This window comes from Penicilliopsis zonata, assembly GCF_001890105.1.
Source record: "Penicilliopsis zonata CBS 506.65 unplaced genomic scaffold ASPZOscaffold_14, whole genome shotgun sequence".
Taxonomy (NCBI): domain Eukaryota; kingdom Fungi; phylum Ascomycota; class Eurotiomycetes; order Eurotiales; family Aspergillaceae; genus Penicilliopsis; species Penicilliopsis zonata.
Window position 1 is genome coordinate 204027 of NW_019208923.1, and position 18675 is coordinate 222701.

The following is an 18675-nucleotide window of genomic DNA, read 5'->3' on the forward strand; positions in this document are numbered from 1 at the left end:
TTCTCCCCTCCGCACACTTTTTTTTTCCACATCTATGATCACGATGAAACGACTATTGGGGTCTGCAGGTTGAGCCTGTCAGGCCGGGTGCATGTACTTGTGTACGGAACTAATGTTTGAAAGAAAAGGTCTTTGTTTCATGTTGGATTATGGGAGTTTTGTTCTATTCCCCTCGAGTTCTGTTGGATACCAGTGTACGGATTTATTAGCTGTACATAAGAATAGATTTATTCTTTACTTTATCCTTTCTATTCTGCCCTCCTCCCAAAAATGCGAAAGCGTTTCACCCCCCCATCCGGCACCAGAGTCAATTTGACATGAGTGAAGACCCTGTCGTCGTCCGTCAGCTGAGAACACTCAAAGATGTGCTCTGTATCCGCCCGACAGGGCTGGTCTCCGTCGACCAGTTCCACCCAGTCAGGATGATCATGGTCTGGTTCTGTAGTAGTAGTAGTAGTAGTAGTAGTAGTAGTAGTAGTAGTAGTAGCCGTCAAGCCGTGGACTCTTACTGCACGGGGGAAATTGCCGCGAAAGTCCTTTGTGTCGACGACCACACGGGCCACCGAGCCAGGCAGCCCGAGTTTAACAATCGCCCAGTCGACGTGGCCGGGGGTGCGTGACCGCGCGGTCTCCCATCCGTCACCCATATCCTTGCCGCGACCGGGCAGCAACAGGTTCGAGCAGGGGGTGTAATGCTGGTCCGAGGCTCCGAGGGCTAACCCGCCCACCAGGGCGGAGGAGAGTTCTTCAATAGGGTTGTTGGTGCTGGTGCTGGTGTTTATGGGTAGAGCCGGCGGGATCGCATGGCCGTATAGTCGGAGTCGAGCGAAGCCACCGTCCGGATACATCAGTAGCCGGACATGGGAGTATGGGATGTTTTGGTGGTCGAGGGGCAGTTTCCACGCCCGACGCTGCGAAGGCCCGCACGGCTGGCGGGGGAGAATGGTCTTCCACCCTGTAAAGGCGGGATTGCAGAGCTCCGTTTCCTGTTCCTCGGTGAGATCCGGGGCGTGGATGCCCTGCAGCTCTGCCTGCTCGCCATAGTTACCGACAAAGTAGGCTGTGTCGACCTCCACGCCCTGGATCTTCCCACTGGAGACGCCCAGCTTGATCACCACCCAGTCGTACGGGGCTGGGTTGTGTCGTCTGGTCTCCCACCCGTCGTACCAGGCGCCCGTGTGGACGAACACGCCGGGGCGGTGGATGGCGGGCGTCGGAGTGAGCAGGTTCGACGCCGCGGCGAAGTAGTCGTTCGAACAGGCCAGCACTTTGCTGTTCAGTGCTGACGAGGCTAGATTGGTCGTGTGGGCGAAGACCCTGTCGATCTCCTCGCCGGCGATATAGGTGGTCATGGTGCTGCTTGGAGCGATTGAATGCCTAGGAGCTTTAGTCAGAAATCAAACAGTCAGAGGCTCCCTACTCACCTTTGATCAAACTGAGAAGAGAGAGAAGACAGAGAAGAGAGAAGATAGACAAGATAGACAAGAGAGAGAAGAAGAGGGGAGGAGGAGAGAGTGACTAAATACTGAGGAAGGCTTATCGATTAGATAAGACAGCGCTTTCCCCCGTCTGGTTACTCGATTCTATCGAGCAATCCTAAAGACGACTTCACCTCCTCTTCTTATCTTCTTCTTCCCCCCGACGAGTTGCTTCGTTGTGCATCTTTCCTATACGATAAGTTCCTCTTCTCACCAGTCGTACTAATGCTTGCTCAGGGAGACGAGAGAGACTGCCTCGGCCTACCAAACCAAACCACCCTCAGCGCCCTTCGGAGATCTCCGACAATCGCTGGTGGCCGAGTCTGGGCTGTGAACGAGATGACTGCTGTCTACATTGCTCAGAGCTGCTGTAGAGGAGGCGTTTACAGCGTGATGTCAAGAATGGCCGAGGGAGGAGGGAGCAGGAGGCTGTTCTCACTCAGCCAAGGTCGACGACCGTTCTACAGAAATACCGAGAAACCAGCTGAACGGCTGAACGGCTGGAGATCTGTCTGGCAGAAGCATGCTCTCGAGACGAGATGCAGACAGGAAAATAAATGTGCAGAACTGTTGTCGTGTTACACGTGTGACGCCGGTATGTAACGTCAGCGGCTTCCTGGAAGAATCCATTGATCCATGTTGGAAGAATTCGCCTTGTGACCGAATTACTCGAGATTTGCGAAGCAAGAATTAAATTGTCGATTGGAACGTGCAACAGAAATGTTACAATCAGGCCATCAGGGGTCTTGAGACAGTCTCGGTATGACAATACAACGAGCAGACAGAAGAAGAAGAAGAAGGAAAACATGCTGTTCCTTGCGGATAACAATGCTCTAAGAGATGTCTATCCTGTGGGAAAATGGAAATGCTGACCAAACATCGCTGAAAATGTGAAAAGGCACCTCCCTGGAACGCCTGGAATAATAACAACCCCCCCCCCCCCCCTCGCCACACTCGCTGGTCATTCATCCTATCCGGCCTTGGTGGTGGCCAGTTCCTCTAGTCGCTTGTATCTCCACTCGTACTGCGCCAGTTGCTTCTTGTCTGCGGCGGAAAGGCTCTTCCCCTTGTCTGCCAGCTCCTTTTCGGCTTGCTTCAGCATCTCCCAGCGCCGTAGGATCCGAGCCTGATGCTCCGAGATCGATGCCAGGTTGGTGTCCTGTGAGGCGTTTCGTGCGTCGATTGTCGAGTGGTAAGCCAGTTTGGCGTGGAACAGCGCCATCTCGGATTCGTCGTAGATGAGCCCGCGCACCTCGGGGAAGGAGTCTTGCGTCGACTTTGACGGCATGCCTCTAGACTCCTCCTGGAACGTCGGATACCTCCAATCTGATGTCCCGGCAGGGGAGGAATTGGTATTGCCTTCTCTGTCACGGTTGACAAGGCAATTGAAAGTCTTTGCAGAAGGTCAAGAAGAAGAAGAAGAAGAAGGAAAGAAGAATCTTAAGATATATAACTAACTGGTATACAGCTCTGGGATGAGTTCTTTCTACAATCAAAAGACAAGAGGCAAAAATAAGTCCTGGCACTGGCCTTTTATATTTACCTCGCTCTCTGGCCTTTGCCAGTGTGATACCGACAACCATCTCCTGGTTATAGACAAGTCGGTCAACAACAACAATCCCTCACCTGCTGCCGTGGAAAGATGCACCTAAACAGAAATGCTTCTCCCTTCACCTGTGTACGCCCCGTTTGTCCATCCGTCTCGTGCTCGTCGACCAAGTAACCAATCGCCGACGACTTCAATCTTCGTTTGTTGAACCGTGAACTTCTAGATTGTCGCACCACTAAGATCACACCGAAAGTAACCTGCCACCTTGCGAGCACTCAGCCGCGAGTCGATGGCGGCTCTCTGCTGGGCAGAAGGTTCTTTTTTTCCCTTTCTCTCTCCTTTTCTTTTCCAGCATGGACTGAAATCCCAGAGAGTTCACTAGGGCGGTCAAAATGCCGGGTTTCATTTTTCGCTTGGCCACGGATCTCTTCTGTCTGTATCAAACATGCATGCATGAAGTGAGGCTGCGTCCAAGCTTTTTCTTGTGCCTAACGTCGAAAAGGTCGGTTGCAGCTCCCGCACGCATCGTGACAATAGGGTGGCGTAACAGGGGGAGGCGCCAAGCGATGCTAGACAATTGACCGCAAGAGGTGGTATCCAGATAGAAATGTCTTCCTTGAGTCTTGGAGTTTCTAGAAGAACGGGCCATTCTTGATCGGTTTCTCTCCAGTCTAGAGGTCTACAAACAACGGTGACATTCATTCTCCACGACATATAGTTCTGTCCTCCAGAGCAGGAAAACATATATACATCAAACGGTCTACACCTTCTTCATACGATCAGGGTTTGAAAAGCTTTGCATCTCTCCGCCTATCATGACCCCTTCTATCCTGCGGATTGCTGCTCTTGCCACGAATCCGAAGCATTGCAGCCGTGGCCCGACCGAATTCAAACGGTCGATCGGATTTGGGCAGATGTTCATTTCAAGATCGCCGTCCAGCGATGATTCCACTGAACAGACCAAATCGACCTTAATACTACTTTCTACTTGACTAACTACAGTCTACCTCCCACAAAAAGAATCATCCCCCCCCAATGCATCTCAGCAAGACTCAGAAACATTCTGCCGAGAGACCGCACACAATGACACAACAAGACCAGTCTGTTCTGTTTTCTTCTTTTTTTCTCGTAAAGAAGGAAAGAAAGTAAACCAGAAACGCGTGAAAAGGGTTACACCATCTGCGTCGGGAATATTTCACGGCAAGAAACACAGCCACGGGCACTGGGACGCTGAGCTGGCCAGGGTCCGTCGGCTACAGATGGGGGGGGGGACTGTACGACTCTCCCCCTGGCTGACTTCATACTACCTACTTACTCGTAGCTAGGCATCATCTACACGGCTACAGACACGGAGTACGGTATACGGGCACGGTCTTTGCACTCGGAGCGGGAAGCGGGCAACGGCCTGCCTGCATTTGCTGTCGTGTAGCCCAGATACCCGCTGGAAGCGTCTAGAAGCCTTCTCTCTTTTCTTCTTCTTTAGTTGTTTCGTTGTTGTTGTTGTTGTTCTTCTTCTTCTTGTACCAAAGGACCACACTCAATGATAGTCATTACTCGTTGGATTTCCTATTTCAAAAAGAGCCGAGAGCTGCAGTAATAGTTATAGAACGGCAGGGTTGAACTCGAAACTAAATACACAGGATTCAAACCCTCTCCCCCTCGCGGGCCGATCTCTCCAGTTCCTTCTTCGCCTTTTTGATATCCAGACTCATCTTGACGGGGGCGATGCCCGGGGTCTCAAACACGGCGTCAATTTCCTCCAGCGACAGCTTCGAGGTCTCCGGGAAGATGAAGTAGGCGAGGATGAGCTGGATGGTGTTGTAGACGACATAGACGACCCAGATCTTGTATCCGATCTTCTGGATGCCGACGGAGATGCCGTACGTCTGTACCGCGCCCGCAGCACCCTGTATAAGACTGTACAGGCCCATCCCCTTGGCGCGCAGGGGCAGGGATAGCACCTCGATCGGATACAGGTTGTGCATGGTAGCCACAAAGGTGGCCGAGCAGGCTTGGTACAGGTAGATCCACAGCAGGGTCAGGTCGGCCGACGCCTTGTTCCCGCTCAGGCTGTACTGCCAGGAGGTGATGGTCGCGGCGAACTCGAACAAGATCATGGTAGACAGACCGGCAAAGATCAGTGTGCGCCGGCGGAAGATATCCACCAGGTGAGACCCGACAACGGTGAAGACAAAGTAGACCGCCGTCGTGCCAATGGTCACACCCAGCTGCGGCTTCGTGGCAGTGATGCCGATCGTGTCAAGAGCAGGGGACATCTACAAGGTATAGTCAGCATTGTGCGCACGTGGAGATAAGTTCATGCAAATAAGGAGAAAAGGGGAACTTACATAGTAGGTGATAATTGACCCGCCGTTCCACTGCTGGAAGACCGAGTAGAGGGCGAGGACAAGAAGACGGTAGCGGACAGCTTTGGTGAAGAAGACGCGGTAATCCCAGAAGCTTCGGAAGCTGGTTCTATCACTCTCGAGCGACTCCTCGATCTGTCGGATGACGACATCGACGATAGGTTCGTTCACATCTCCGCTGGTGGTACTGTACCGGGCGACGACCTGACGAGCCTTTTCCTTCTTCCCGCGCAGGATCAGGAAACGAGGCGACTCAGGGGTGAGGAAGTAGATGGTCGAGCAAACGATCAAAGGAAACAAGCCCTCAAGAAGCAGAGGGGCACGCCAACTCCAGTTATTGGACAGGTTTGCGAGTCCAATCATGGCACCCAAGGTGGCCAGGGCGCCAACCTGGTAGAAGGCACCGAACCAGCCGACCATGCGACCACGGAGATGGAGCGGCGCGATCTCGCCCATATACTGCGAGCTAGACATGAGGGCAGTGCCGAATCCCAGCATGAACCGGCCGGCCATAAACTGGGGGACTGTCCTGGAGCAGCCTTGCAGGATGGCAGCTGCGAGGACAAGGAAATTTCCGACAAAGTTGATACCACGACGGCCGATCACGTCTGCAAACGCCATAAAGGGCGCGCCGGCGATGGTGCCGACACTCATCAGCGCATTGAGTGTGCCGTAGGTGCCGCCGCTGCTGGGGAAGCCGAAGTAATCGTGCCACGTCGAGAAGTCGTCGATACCGCTGATGATACCCCAGTCCACCCCGTATCCAGCCATGTTGCAACACTGGACAAACATGACAAGCATGAGCCGGACACCAGTCCACGAGTTCAACGTGAGAGCCTCCTGCGACATCCTCCACAGGTCATCGTCTGTCAGGCGCGCGAGCACCGCCTCCTCCACATGCTCGGGGTCGTGCTTGGGGTCCGGAATCTCTGAATCGTTCATGACAACCTGCTCGCGGGGCTTCGACATGATGGGCAGATTTCTTCCCTCTCTTGGGCAGGATGGATGGGTAGAGAAACAAGAATGGAGAGCTGAGGGGGGAAACGGAGGGAAACAGAGAGAGAACAGGAGCTCTTATCTGTTTCTCGACACTACACCAAAATCTGGGGTTTTTTGAAGCTCTATATCTGCTGTACGGGAGAATCCTCCTGGCGGTTAATCACCTGCTACATGCCTGATCGTGCTTCTCCAGAGGGAGAGCAAGGAGAACCTGGCCACCCGGCTAACTCATGATCGATATTCCTGGGGATGACTCGTTTTGCTGGACTTCTCGACTTCTCAGCCGGTCCAAAGTCACCTAAGTTGACCCTTGCAGCCCCGGTCCGTGGAATGATTGGCTGTCCACCACCACGAAGCAGCCTTAGCTCCTTCGGTTCGAAAGCACGACGTTGCAACATTAGGCAAAATGTCCTGGGCGCCCTCATGATTGGTGAGAGGCAAATTTGTCCTCTCCCACCGTTCTAGGCTCTCCGCGGTATTTTCCACCAACCCCCGGGCAGCCCATTTTCCTGGGGAGCGTGGGGAAATCGACCCTCGGACAGATCAATTCAGGTTATTATCCCCCCGTTCTAGTCCAGGCCGTTCCGTTCTTAGACTTATCCTCTGCTGTCAATGTTAGCTTTTCTCTCTTGCCACGACCAGTAGACCTGTACCTGGTATTGTACCATGCAGTAAGACTTCCAGGCAGGGAAGCCATACCTACTAGCCACCTGGCAGTCCTCCTAAACCGTAATTAAAGCCGCCTCTCTTGTCTGTTTGAGATGCGTTGTGCGGTATGATGGGAAAGAAGTAGGTCGAGGTTGTTGAGGTTGTTGAGGCTGTTGCCTGTTGCCTGTTGCCTGTTGTGCTGCTGTCCGTCTAGGCCGAATCCAGCAGTCGCCAGAGCACATGACCTCCTCCCACCGCACCTTCCTACTTTCCCCTTGACCTTCACGCTGTTGCCACACTTCGGCTTCAACTTCTGCACGGATTTGGGGGGGGCGACGCCAGGATTCGCGCCGGTGCTGCTGGGGAGAAAGAGCACAGACATGTCTAGCGGGCTGAGGGCCTCCTAGCTTCGTTTTATTCGGCACATTTGGCAGGCCTCCACTGGTCAGCAGCGATGCAATTATGCCGGCCGCGGGTCTGCTGTTCTGGGTGCGTAAGAGACATTCCCACCGATTCAAAGGAATACTGGCTAACTGGCAGACTGGCAGACTGGCAGATCTTTTTTACTCCGGGTTGGGGGAAAATGCAGTCCGGTTCACGGCCCGGCAAACCGTCTCAAAGTGGCCCAGGTAATGAGCCTGACATAAAGCAGGGCGAGCATTTGCAGGATAAAAGGACAGACGACAAGTTAGTGGAACTTTAGCTAGCCAATCCTCGACAGATATTGGGAATGCAGCCATGTCGGAACTCTGGTATCAGCAGCCAGCAAAGATCTGGGATGAAGCCCTGCCAGTGGGCAACGGCCGCCTGGGGGCCATGGTCTATGGCCGAATCGACACGGAAATGCTTCAGCTCAATGAGGACTCTGTGTGGTATGGGGGCCCCCAGAGTCGTACCCCACGGGACGCCGCGCAGTATTTGACACGTCTGCGGCAGCTGATCCGAGACGGGAACCACGCCGAGGCGGAAAAGCTAGTGAGGTTGGCATTCTTTGCGAGCCCTACGAGCCAGCGGTACTACGAACCGCTGGGACACCTGTTCCTAGATTTTGGTCATTCGCTGGACCGAGCTACCGGGTACCGACGATCATTGAACCTGGATCAAAGTGCCGCTCATGTCCAGTACGAGTATGATGGCGCCACTTTTGAGCGAGAGGTCATTGCAAGCTATCCAGATGGTGTTCTCGCCATCCGGATAAAGTCATCGAGACCGGCGGAGTTTGTGGTGCGTGTGAACCGTCTTAGCGAACTCGAATATGAGACCAATGAGTTTCTGGACGACGTTGTTGCCACCGAGAATACCATCACCATGCAAATCACCCCCGGTGGCAAGGATAGTAACCGAGCTTGCTGCGTGGTCGGTGTGAGGTGTGAAGATGGCGAGGGCCAGATCACGAGGATTGGAGACAGCCTGGTCGTGCGCAGTCGCAATTCTCTCGTGCTTCTTGCAGCCCAGACGACGTTCCGACAAAAGGACATTGAAAAAGCAGCTTTGGACGAGGTGAAAGCAGCTCTTCAATTTCCAGTTGACAAACTCTGGACTCGCCACATGCGAGACTACCAGTCCCTGTACGGCCGCCTGAGCTTGAACTTAACCCCGGACTCGTCCCATATTGCGACTGATCAGCGACTCAAAGAATCTCGAGATCCTGGACTAGTGGCATTGTATCACAACTACAGCCGGTACCTATTGATCTCATGTAGCCGGGATGGATCCAAGCCTCTTCCAGCGAACCTGCAAGGACTCTGGAACCCGTCTTTCCATCCCGCCTGGGGCTGTAGATTCACGATCAATATCAACACCCAGATGAACTATTGGCCGGCAAATGTCGGTAACCTGTCCGAGTGCGAGATGCCGCTCTTCTGCCATCTGGAACGAATGGCTGAACGGGGCAAGATCACCGCGCAAAAGATGTACGGCTGTCGCGGCTGGGCGGCTCATCATAACACCGATATCTGGGCTGATACTGATCCCTTGGATAGCTGGATGCCGGCCACTCTGTGGCCCCTAGGTGGTGCCTGGCTGTGTGTCCATATTTGGGAGCACTTCCGCTTCACGGGGAACGAGTCCTTTCTGCAGCGACTATTCCCCGTCCTGCGGGGTTGTGTAGAGTTTCTCCTCGACTTTCTCATCGAAGACAGCTCCGGAGAATACCTGGTGACGAACCCGTCGCTGTCACCGGAAAACACATTCTACGACGTAAACGGACAGAAGGGGGTGCTCTGTGAAGGATCCGCGATCGATATACAAATTGTCCATGCGGTCTTGACTGCCTTTATCAATTGCAGTCAGGTTTTAGGCCTCGAGAATGACCTTCTTCCCAATGTACAGAAAACCCGGCAACGACTGTCTCCAATGAAGATCGGCTCGTTTGGTCAACTCCAGGAATGGGCCGCCGATTACGCTGAAGTCGAACCGGGCCACCGGCATACATCTCACCTGTGGGCTCTCCATCCCGGCCATACCATCACCCCAGAGACGACCCCTGCGCTTGCCAAAGCCTGCGCCGTCGTTCTCCACCGGCGCGCCAGCCATGGCGGCGGACATACGGGCTGGAGCCGGGCCTGGTTGGTGAACCTACATGCCCGGCTGCTGGCGGCTGAGGAATGCGCGCGGCACCTGGACCTGCTGCTGGCGCAGTCGACGCTCCCGAACCTACTAGATAGCCATCCGCCCTTCCAGATCGATGGGAACTTCGGCGGCGGCGCAGGGGTGCTGGAGATGCTGGTCCAATCCCACGAGGAGGGCCTGATCAAGCTTCTCCCGGCATGCCCCCGCGCGTGGAGCACAGGCTCCCTCCGCGGGGTTCGGGCCCGGGGAGGCTTCCAGTTGGACTTTAGCTGGGAGAATGGGAAGATCGTCGGGTGTGTGGTTGTTCAGTCAGATCTGGGGGTCAAGACGGTCATTTGTTTTCCTCAAGATGGACCCAGGGTTCAGATCGAGGGCAAGATCGGGGTCTACAATATCAAGGCGCCAGAGTGATAGCGAGGTATATCAAAGGATCATTAGAATAGTATCTTCTGACCTGGAGTATAAACAAAACATAGCTTCGCTTTTTCAAATTGTGTCTGCCATAGCTTACCTATGCACAGAGTAGATACTACTCCCGTAGTAGGTCGTCCCCGTAAGCTGAATTGACTGCTTGCAATATGATTCAGTACCCCGCCAGCCCCTCATTATTATTATCCAGCAAGTACCGCGGCTTTATTCCCTCAGGCATGGGCAATAATTCCGGGTAGAATGGTTCAATCAAAAACCACAGGATGGGAGGGGGGCCGAACCCTGGATAAATTCAAGGTCTGTTATTTACCCGAATCCAAGGGTCTCTCGGATTACATACAGCGTTAAGACTTGGCTGATGTGGGATATTTGTTTGCCAGCTTGTTGTTTCTGACATGTAGTGCTTTTTTTTTTATTTTCTTGAAAAAAAAAAGGAAGCATATTCATATTTTGTCTTTACATCCCTTTGAATCGGTGTTGAAACCTCCCAAGAAACATTGTGCCAAACGACTGAGACCCGACGATGGATCTAGAAGCTGTCCGCGACCTGCAGGGCAGCCTGCGCAGCGATTTCTGGCACGGGTACGCGACTGCGGCGGCGCAGGTGGAAGGGGCGTGGAACAAGGACGGCAAGGGCCCATCGATCTGGGATACCTTTGGACACACGGCGGGCAAGGTCAAGGACGGCAGCAACGCGGACGAGGCGGTGCGGGCGTACGAGCTGTACAAGGAGGACGTGGCGCTGATGAAATCGTACGGGGTGAATGCGTACCGGTTTTCGCTGTCGTGGTCGCGGATCATCCCGCTGGGAGGCCACGAGGACGGTGTGAACGAGGCCGGAATCCAGTTCTACTCGGCGTTCATCGACGAGCTGCTGCGGAACGGGATCACCCCGTTCGTGACGCTTTTCCACTGGGATACGCCGCAGGCGCTGGAGGACCGGTACGGCGGGATGCTGGACCAGACGGCGTACACGCGGGACTTTGTGCGGTACGCGCGGGTGTGCTTTGAGCGGTTCGGCGACCGGGTCAAGCACTGGATCACGTACAACGAGCCTGGGGTGTACACGCTGGCCGGGTATGCGGCGGGGGTGCACGCACCGGGACGGTCGTCCTTCCGGGAGCGCAACGAGGAGGGCGACTCATCGACGGAGCCGTTCATCGTGGCCCATACGGAGCTGGTCTCGCATGGGCACGTTGTGAAGATGTACCGCGACGAGTTCCAGCCCGCGCAGCAGGGCACGATCGGGATCACGCTGCATGGCAACTGGTCGGAGCCGTGGGATGAGGCCGATCCGCTGGACCAGGAGGCGGCAGAGAGGGCGCGCGAGTTCGAGATTGCCTGGTTCGCTGATCCGGTGTATCGTACGGGCGACTACCCGGCGTCGATGCGGGCGCAGCTGGGCGACCGGCTGCCGCACTTCACGGCAGAGGAGTCCCGGCTGGTGCTGGGCAGCTCCGACTTCTACGGGATGAACTCGTACACCGCGTTCTTTGTGCGGCATCGGACCGAACCCGCAGACATCAACGACCACAAGGGAAACATCGAGGTGTTTGACGAGAACAAGCAGGGGGTGTCACGCGGCGACGAGAGCGACACGCAGTGGCTGCGCCGCTCGCCATGGGCCTTCCGCAAGCTGCTCAACTGGATCTGGAAACGCTACCAGACCCCCATCTACGTGACGGAGAACGGATGCACGGCCAAGGGCGAGACGGCGCCCACGCCCGACGTCCTCAATGATACCTTCCGCATCGGCTTCTTCGAAGGGTACGTCGGCAACCTGGCGCGCGCTGTCAAGGAAGACGGCGTCGATATCCGGTCGTACTTTGCCTGGACTTTTACCGATAACTGGGGTATTTTCCCTCTCCCTCCCTCTCTCTCTCCAAATGCTATACTGACAAATTAGAATGGGCGGCTGGGTTTAGTGACCGGTTTGGTGTGACGTTTATCGACTTTGAGTCGGAAGAGAAAACGCGGTACCCCAAGCAGTCGGCGTATTATCTCGACAAGCTGTTCAAGCATCTGATCAAGACATAGACGGTTCTATGGATAGCACTCGAGACAGTTGGTAAAGCATAGAGAATGAATTCTTTGTTTCTTTACTTGTTCGCTAGTAGCTCGATGTCAGCGTTTATTCCGAGTTTTTGAAGGTAATCTTCGCAGAATTGTGGCATGAGATGCCTTCTTTCTGTATTGATTGACGAAATATTGACTGTATACCCTGCTGAGCTCATCATCTTATGTAGTCGAAGTAATCCTAGCCAAGTTTCCCATTGGATGCCTGCCGATAGCGTATCTTGAACCGGGCCAGGGGACGCCCTGGACGCGTCACTGTGTTCGAACCGGCGGCGGCTAGATTGATCGGCCTGTCAGCTAAGAGAGTCTAGCATTCAAGAGATGTAACGGTGGAGATTCAGTCTGCAGGGAATTGAGGGGGTTGAAAGGGATCCCCCAAAACCCTTGCTCTTCATTCTGTGGCAATTCTGCATGCCTGGCTGCTGCAAAACCAAGTACTTAGCTCCTCCAACAGCAAATGAATCGACTTTTGGCTTGTTTGGCGATGTAACCGGGCATCTGCTGGGATACAATCAAAGGGGGTTGTCAGGGGGAGGAGGGGAAGCTGAAGCTGAAGTTGTTCTGTTTGCTTTAGAAATTAGTCGTAGTAATGGCGACATCGTCATTGGCACACTCTCCCCTCTCTTTTAAGACAGGGCCCCCTCTCTCTTTTTTGTTCTATCTTTCTGTCTCGTTTTCTCTTGGAGAATTAGATAAAAGGATAAAAAAACACTATGGCTTCAGCTCAGCCCAACAGCGTCGACAATGAGCAGGCACCGTTGCTGGCGGCCCCGGAGCACGTCGTGCAGAGACAAGGGGAGCCAACCTGGCGAAACCTCTTCTCAGGTAAGTATGAGGAGTGAGTGGAAGGCTTAGAGAGGCCATGCTGACGATTGTAGGAAGTGCTGCAGTCGCTCAGGCCGGGATCTTGATTGTTGGTTCCCCTCGAAGCTGGACAGGACGGGAAAAGGCTGATAAGATACAAACTAGATGACGGCGCTGGTCTGGTCAGGGATTTTCTCTCATCCGCTGATCTTCTTCTCTCCCCATCCAGTGAGTTTGGGGGGTAATACTTGGGACACATGGGATGGTCCGGTTGCTGATTCACGGTGTGAGTAGGTGCTCAACTCGGCCGCCATCCTGCTCCAGGTGCAAGGCACCCTCGTCCTACAACCGACAGCGACGCCGCACCAGAAGTTTGTCGGCACCCGTTATCACTACGCGTTCCAGGGATTCAGTGTTGTGGCCTTCATCGCTGCCTTCGTCATCATCGAGATCAACAAGGGCGACCACGCTCGGTTCACCTCTCCCCATGGCCGTCTAGGCCTCATCACCTACATTGTCATTGTGCTGCAGTCGCTAGTCGGCGTCGTCCAGTACTTCTTCCCCCGCTTGGTTCTGGGTAGTGTCGACAACGGCAAGCGTATCTACAAGTACCACCGCTGGTCTGGGTACGTGCTGATTCTCCTCGAGCTGGCCACCGTCGTGGCCGCCACGCAGACCTCCTACAACCTGAGTACCCTGGGAATCCCCCTCTGGGCAACCCTGGTGTCTGCTGTTCTAGTCATCGCCGGCCTTGCAACCAGAATCAAAAAGCACAAGCTGGGGCTGTAGATAGTTCCCTTTCTCTTAAGATACGACGACATTCTGATGACGATTCTGGCATGATCTAGTTGTTTCTTTTTGGTTTTTAGATGATTTTTCCACATCTTGTACTGGATTCGAGCAATTTGGATAGAGCTCACTGCAAATTATCATTTAATTGGTATTCTGTCATACCAGATTATATACATACGCGGAATAACAATCTACCTAAAGGGGGAAAGTGAGGCGGTGACGGGAAAACCATCCCAACCTCCCCTCCCTGACGAGAGCTTCCAGGTTACTTCTCATTATTGCACGCCGAGCACTCCCTGGGTGCGAATCCAGTATTTTTGAGTCATGGCATCCTACGTGTGTGCCAGCTGCCGCGTCTCGCGTCCATGGCTCGGTCGCAATTTCTCCTCGTCAGTCGGCCGCCGCGACGTCTTACGACCCCCGACCGCACCGAAACCGACCCCCAACATCAAGCACATCCGCCAGAACGCCGAGCTGTACGCGAGCAATTGCGTCGACCGGAACTACCCTCTGCACGCCGAGTACCCGGCCAAGATCCAGCAGCTATCCGAGGAGGCTCGCCAGCTCGACTACGACCTGAAGGCACCCCGCTCGCGGATAAAGGAGCTAGGAAAATCGATCGCCAAGCTGGCGGCGTGCGGGGATGCTGCAGGAGAAGGAGAACTGTCGGCCCTGCGCGCCGAAGCACAAGGGCTGAAGGAGGCCTCGGCGGCCATGAAGACCAGGATGACCGCGTGTACGGAGGAGATCCAGCGGCTGGCGTTCGCGCTGCCAAACCTCTCCTCCCCGCAGACTCCTGTCGGCGACCAGCCCACCCTCATCGGTCACATCAACTATAACCCACAGCATCCTCCGGAATGGGTGTCACGCCCGCCGGACCTGACCCGCTCCCACGTGCATATCGGCACGACGCTCGGGCTGATCGATTTCACCAGCGCCGCCGCCAGCTCCGGATGGGGTTGGTACTTCCTCGTCAACGAGGGGGCCCTGCTGGAACAGGCACTGGTGCAGTATGCGCTGGGCGTGGCGCGCCGGCGCGGCTGGACGGTCGTCTCCCCGCCCTCGTTGGTATACTCGTACGTCGCGGAGGCGTGTGGCTTCCAGCCGCGCGACCAGAACAACGAGCAGCAGATCTGGTCCATCGAGCAGTCTGAACGAGATCGCCAGGCCCGCCCGTCACGCTCGCTGACCGCCACCGCCGAGATCCCCCTGGCCTCCATGCTGGCCGGCCAGGAGGTCGATGCGGCGAGACTACCCCTTAGACTCGTCGGCTCCAGCCGCTGCTACCGCGCCGAGGCGGGTTCTCGCGGCGTCGACACCAAAGGCCTGTACCGCGTGCATGAGTTTACCAAGGTAGAACTGTTCGCGTGGGCAGACAATGCTACCGACAACAATCCTACCACCGGAGCATCATCTTCCTCTTCATCATCTCCATCTTCCGCTACCATCTCATCAGATGACCTCTTCGCCGAGCTTCTAGACATCCAAACCGAGATCCTCACCTCGCTAGGCCTCCCCTGTCGTATCCTGGAGATGCCAACCGCCGACCTGGGCGCCAGCGCCAGCCGTAAACGCGATATCGAGGCGCTCTTCCCCTCGCGGCTGCGCGGGGCAGACCTCGAATCTGCCTGGGGGGAAGTCACCTCCGCGTCCATCTGCACGGATTACCAGTCTCGTCGGCTGGGGACACGCGTCCGCGGCGGAACGGGGGGGATCCAGGAGTCCCGGTTCCCGCATACCGTGAACGGGACGGCGGTGGCTGTGCCGCGCGTCCTGGCTGCGATCTTGGAGAACGGGTGGGATGCTGAGCGGGGGGTTGTGGTCATCCCGGAGGTGTTGAGGGGGTATATGGGTGGGATGGAAGTTATTGGAAGTAATTAGGGGATAAGATTCTTTTCTTGACTACCTAGGTACTTAATTCTCATATCATGTATTATTATGAACATTCATCAAGTGGAGATAAAACTGGAAATACAAATAGGCAAGGGTATATGGAATCATAAAAGTCGTGACAGGCATAGAAGGGTATCAAAGAGTCATACGTTAAAAAACTCGATGAAAGAAAAAACCCAGAAAAAAAAATCACCAAGGTAAATCTTCATCCTCAACCCTCGTACAGGTCAAATAGGGCAACGAGGCCCCCTCGGCACCTGGTTCGGCACCACCGGGTCCCTTGAGATCTAGTTCGAGAAAGTTGCGCATGAGAGGCTTGACGATCTCGCGGGCCAGCCGCTTGATCTCGTCCATCTTGCGCTCGAACCGCTTGAGCACATCGCGCGAGTACAGAGAGTCGGACGACGGGGTCGGGTGTGTCTTGAGGAACTTCTTGAGCTCCTCATGGGAGAGGTAGGCCTGCGTCGAGGATGAGCCCAGTAGGCGGAAGACCCGGGCGGAAGAGTTGGGAGGCGGCGCGGGAGGGCGGAGGAGCCTTGACGTGGACTCTTGGGAGCGGTGGTGGCCGGGCGCGTTGCCGGTGGGAGTACTGGCCGCATTGGCCGCAGATGAAGCAGAAACAGCAGAAGCAGTCTCCAGCGGTGGGGGTGGTTGTGTCGATTTGAGGATCGAGGGCGGCGGGGGTGTCGTGCTGTCCACCAGCCACTGGCGAAAGAGGGAGACGGCCAGCCAGTCTAGATAGGCGTTGGCAGGGTTGACGCGCTCCCCGCGCGAGGTGGTCAGGGTGAGTCGGAAGAGTTTGGACTCCACACGCGCCTTGAGGTCCTCCAGATCGTCCACCTTGTCTTCGATCAAATCAAGCACTGAGTTCGGGATCGGCGAATATGTGCCGTTGCTGCGAAGGTGCGGCAGGGCGGCGGGCCACTGTCCGACGACGTGGATCAGGGCTTCGGAGAAGATCACCCTGCTGCGCGCCAGGTACCCCAGCTTGAGGTAGCTGGGCGGGTATTTGGCAATCTGCTTGAACAGCCGCGAGCCAAAGCCCAGCAGGTGGTGGTCGACCCGGGGCCCCGTCACAGGCAGGGCGTCGTACATGTCTGCCAGAGCGAGCAGCGACTTGCATTCTGCGTACGCGGTGGCGATGTTGACGCTATTCAGGACTGGTGGGTAGTTGTAGAAGAGACGGAAGAGGTTGTCGTAGTCGCGAATGAGCGGGTCCACATTCACCTCCTCGATGGTTGCCGACTGTGAGAGATGCAAGACGGACTGCATCCCGGCCCGGGTGGCCATGGATCTGAAGAAACCTGCTTGCAGAGCCGACGGTTTGGTCATTGACGGCGGGACGTGTGCAAATTCCGCTCCCAAAACGGCGGTCGGGCTCACTGGCTGAACAGAGAGCGTCAGCTCAAGATAAAAAAAAAATGAATTGTATATAACTATATTCTCGATGTGACCCACCTTCTGGACCAGAATCGGTTCCTCGTCCGCCGCCTTACTCTCCCAATCTAACTCGTACCGCCACCTTTTTCCCCCGGCGACCGGAGCCGGTCCATTATTGATCTCGGAAGGCACCAGCGTCGATCCGGCCGACATCGAACCGTCCTCACTGAGTCTCGACGACGAGACATCGGGCTTGGAGTGGCTGGGGCCGGTTCGCAGCTCGCGCCCGACGGGGAGTGGTGGCCTCGACCATTCTTCGCTGGTACTGGCCTCGAAGAATCCCGAGCATTGCGTCAAGATCAACCGGTGCAGCAGGTACCGCCGTTCCTGACCATGCACGCGGATGAGGATCTCGACATCGCCCGTGTGCGAGAAGATGGGGAAATCGTTCTGTACCTGGTGCGACGCACCGCCGTGGAGCGAGCGACCCGAGCGATGACGGCGGCCGCTATGGGAGTGACGCGTAGTCACAGAAGGAGCGGTGGGCACAGGCACAGAGCGACCTGTCGCAGGAGCCTGAGAAACCATATCGACAGAATAATATTTATTGTTGTTGCTGCTCCTGCTGCGGATGGGGAGCGAGTCGGTCGGCATCGCCGCACAGGGGGATGATCATCAGGCGTCGCAAACCCAACGTTCGATATCAAAGAGTCTGACCCGTCATCTAACCCCTGAAACAGGTCGTCAGCAAAGTAGCGACAGACATTAAAAACCAAAGATCAGAAACAGACCGTGAGGGGATTGTTTACGGGTCGGAAAAAGGAGCGCGACAGACCCCCGCAACGATGGAGACCGGAGGGCGGACGCAGACAGCGGACAGTGGACACACCGGTTTTTTCGGGGCGTTATCGATAGACAGAGGGAAAAAGTGGCTGTGAAGCGCCCTCGGGGAGTAGCAGTGCTCTGCTTGTAGGTAAATAATAGCCCTGATAAAAAAAGCAGGGAAATTCCCACTCGTTGGCAAGATGGCGAGTGGCGTCCAGCGTGCAGGAGAAGCTGAGCCTCCCGCTTAGGACAAAACCTAGCGCCCACCAAAGCCCCCCCTTCGCCTCTTCTCTGCGTTGGTTTGTCTTCTACCTGACTCTGGGTGACTGAGAAAATCGTCAATAGGTTTGTTCTAAGCCCATGGTCTTTGTGAAGTCCCCAGGTAGGTGGTATGCTCAGTCCGTTTGGCCTACTGGAGGCCTACCAAGTACTCCGTGCTCTGTCCTCCGTATCAGCGCTGAACTGTGGATCAGATCAGTATATCGCCCAATAATAATACTGAGCTATGGTCAACAACTTACCTCTTGACGCTTGACGCTTGACTCAGCTGCTCCTCGCTAAGAGTGGTCGGTTTGTTGCAGCAGCTCCAGTTGTCAGCCTATGAGTATGAGGATCCACCGTATACGGATGATACGGAGTACACTGTAAGTACTCCATACAAAGGACAAAGCTACTGGAGAAACACTCCCAATAGTTTCTAAGAGGCCGTCAGAATAGGATATTTAGAGTAAAATAGCATGACTTACTCTGAATAAGACGTTGTGATGGTTCACATCAGTTTGACTCCATTCAAATGTACTCCAGTATGAGATTGTACAACCTAGAGAGCCAGTAAAAGGTAGAGATCGAGCTTGTCTGTACTTTG

General features: G+C 55.1%; 5 protein-coding genes across 5 annotated transcripts; 1 reads left to right on the forward strand and 4 right to left on the reverse strand.

Moving 5' to 3' along the window:
* Window positions 1–113: 113 nt before the first annotated feature.
* Window positions 114–1658, reverse strand: ASPZODRAFT_759466 (hypothetical protein). Its single transcript, XM_022730055.1, has 2 exons — window positions 1425–1658; window positions 114–1377 (listed from the first exon to the last, which is right to left on the reverse strand). Exon 2 carries the CDS (start codon window positions 1350–1352, stop codon window positions 249–251), a length of 1104 nt encoding a protein of 367 aa, XP_022578787.1. The 5' UTR covers window positions 1353–1377; window positions 1425–1658; the 3' UTR covers window positions 114–248.
* A 750-nt stretch (window positions 1659–2408) lies between these two features.
* ASPZODRAFT_135073 (hypothetical protein) lies at window positions 2409–3069 on the reverse strand. The gene is made up of 2 exons (XM_022723698.1): window positions 2947–3069; window positions 2409–2882 (listed from the first exon to the last, which is right to left on the reverse strand). Exons 1-2 carry the CDS (start codon window positions 3059–3061, stop codon window positions 2449–2451), a joined length of 549 nt encoding a protein of 182 aa, XP_022578788.1. The 5' UTR covers window positions 3062–3069; the 3' UTR covers window positions 2409–2448.
* Window positions 3070–4670: 1601 nt separating this feature from the next.
* ASPZODRAFT_72091 (hypothetical protein) lies at window positions 4671–6335 on the reverse strand (the record flags this gene model as incomplete). Its single annotated transcript, XM_022729808.1, has 2 exons — window positions 4671–5303; window positions 5376–6335. 2 exons carry the CDS (start codon window positions 6333–6335, stop codon window positions 4671–4673), a joined length of 1593 nt encoding a protein of 530 aa, XP_022578789.1.
* Window positions 6336–7778: 1443 nt separating this feature from the next.
* Window positions 7779–15593, forward strand: ASPZODRAFT_153753 (hypothetical protein; the record flags this gene model as incomplete). Its single annotated transcript, XM_022726011.1, has 3 exons — window positions 7779–9906; window positions 10556–11893; window positions 14107–15593. 3 exons carry the CDS (start codon window positions 7779–7781, stop codon window positions 15591–15593), a joined length of 4953 nt encoding a protein of 1650 aa, XP_022578790.1.
* Window positions 15594–15794: 201 nt separating this feature from the next.
* ASPZODRAFT_153754 (hypothetical protein) lies at window positions 15795–17573 on the reverse strand (the record flags this gene model as incomplete). The annotated part of the gene is made up of 2 exons (XM_022726012.1): window positions 15795–16991; window positions 17064–17573. 2 exons carry the CDS (start codon window positions 17571–17573, stop codon window positions 15795–15797), a joined length of 1707 nt encoding a protein of 568 aa, XP_022578791.1.
* Window positions 17574–18675: the final 1102 nt, after the last annotated feature.

What these genes read in the sequence shown, in the direction of transcription:
- ASPZODRAFT_759466 (XM_022730055.1), bottom strand. Translation starts at nt 1,352, where the DNA reads ATGACCACCTATATCGCCGGCGAGGAGATCGACAGGGTCTTCGCCCAC.
- ASPZODRAFT_135073 (XM_022723698.1), bottom strand. Translation starts at nt 3,061, where the DNA reads ATGGTTGTCGGTATCACACTGGCAAAGGCCAGAGAGCGAGGTAAATAT. An exon ending in AGAAAGAACTCATCCCAGAG is followed by an intron (nt 2,883 to 2,946) that starts CTGTATACCAGT and finishes CTTCTTCTTGAC; the next exon opens with CTTCTGCAAAGACTTTCAAT.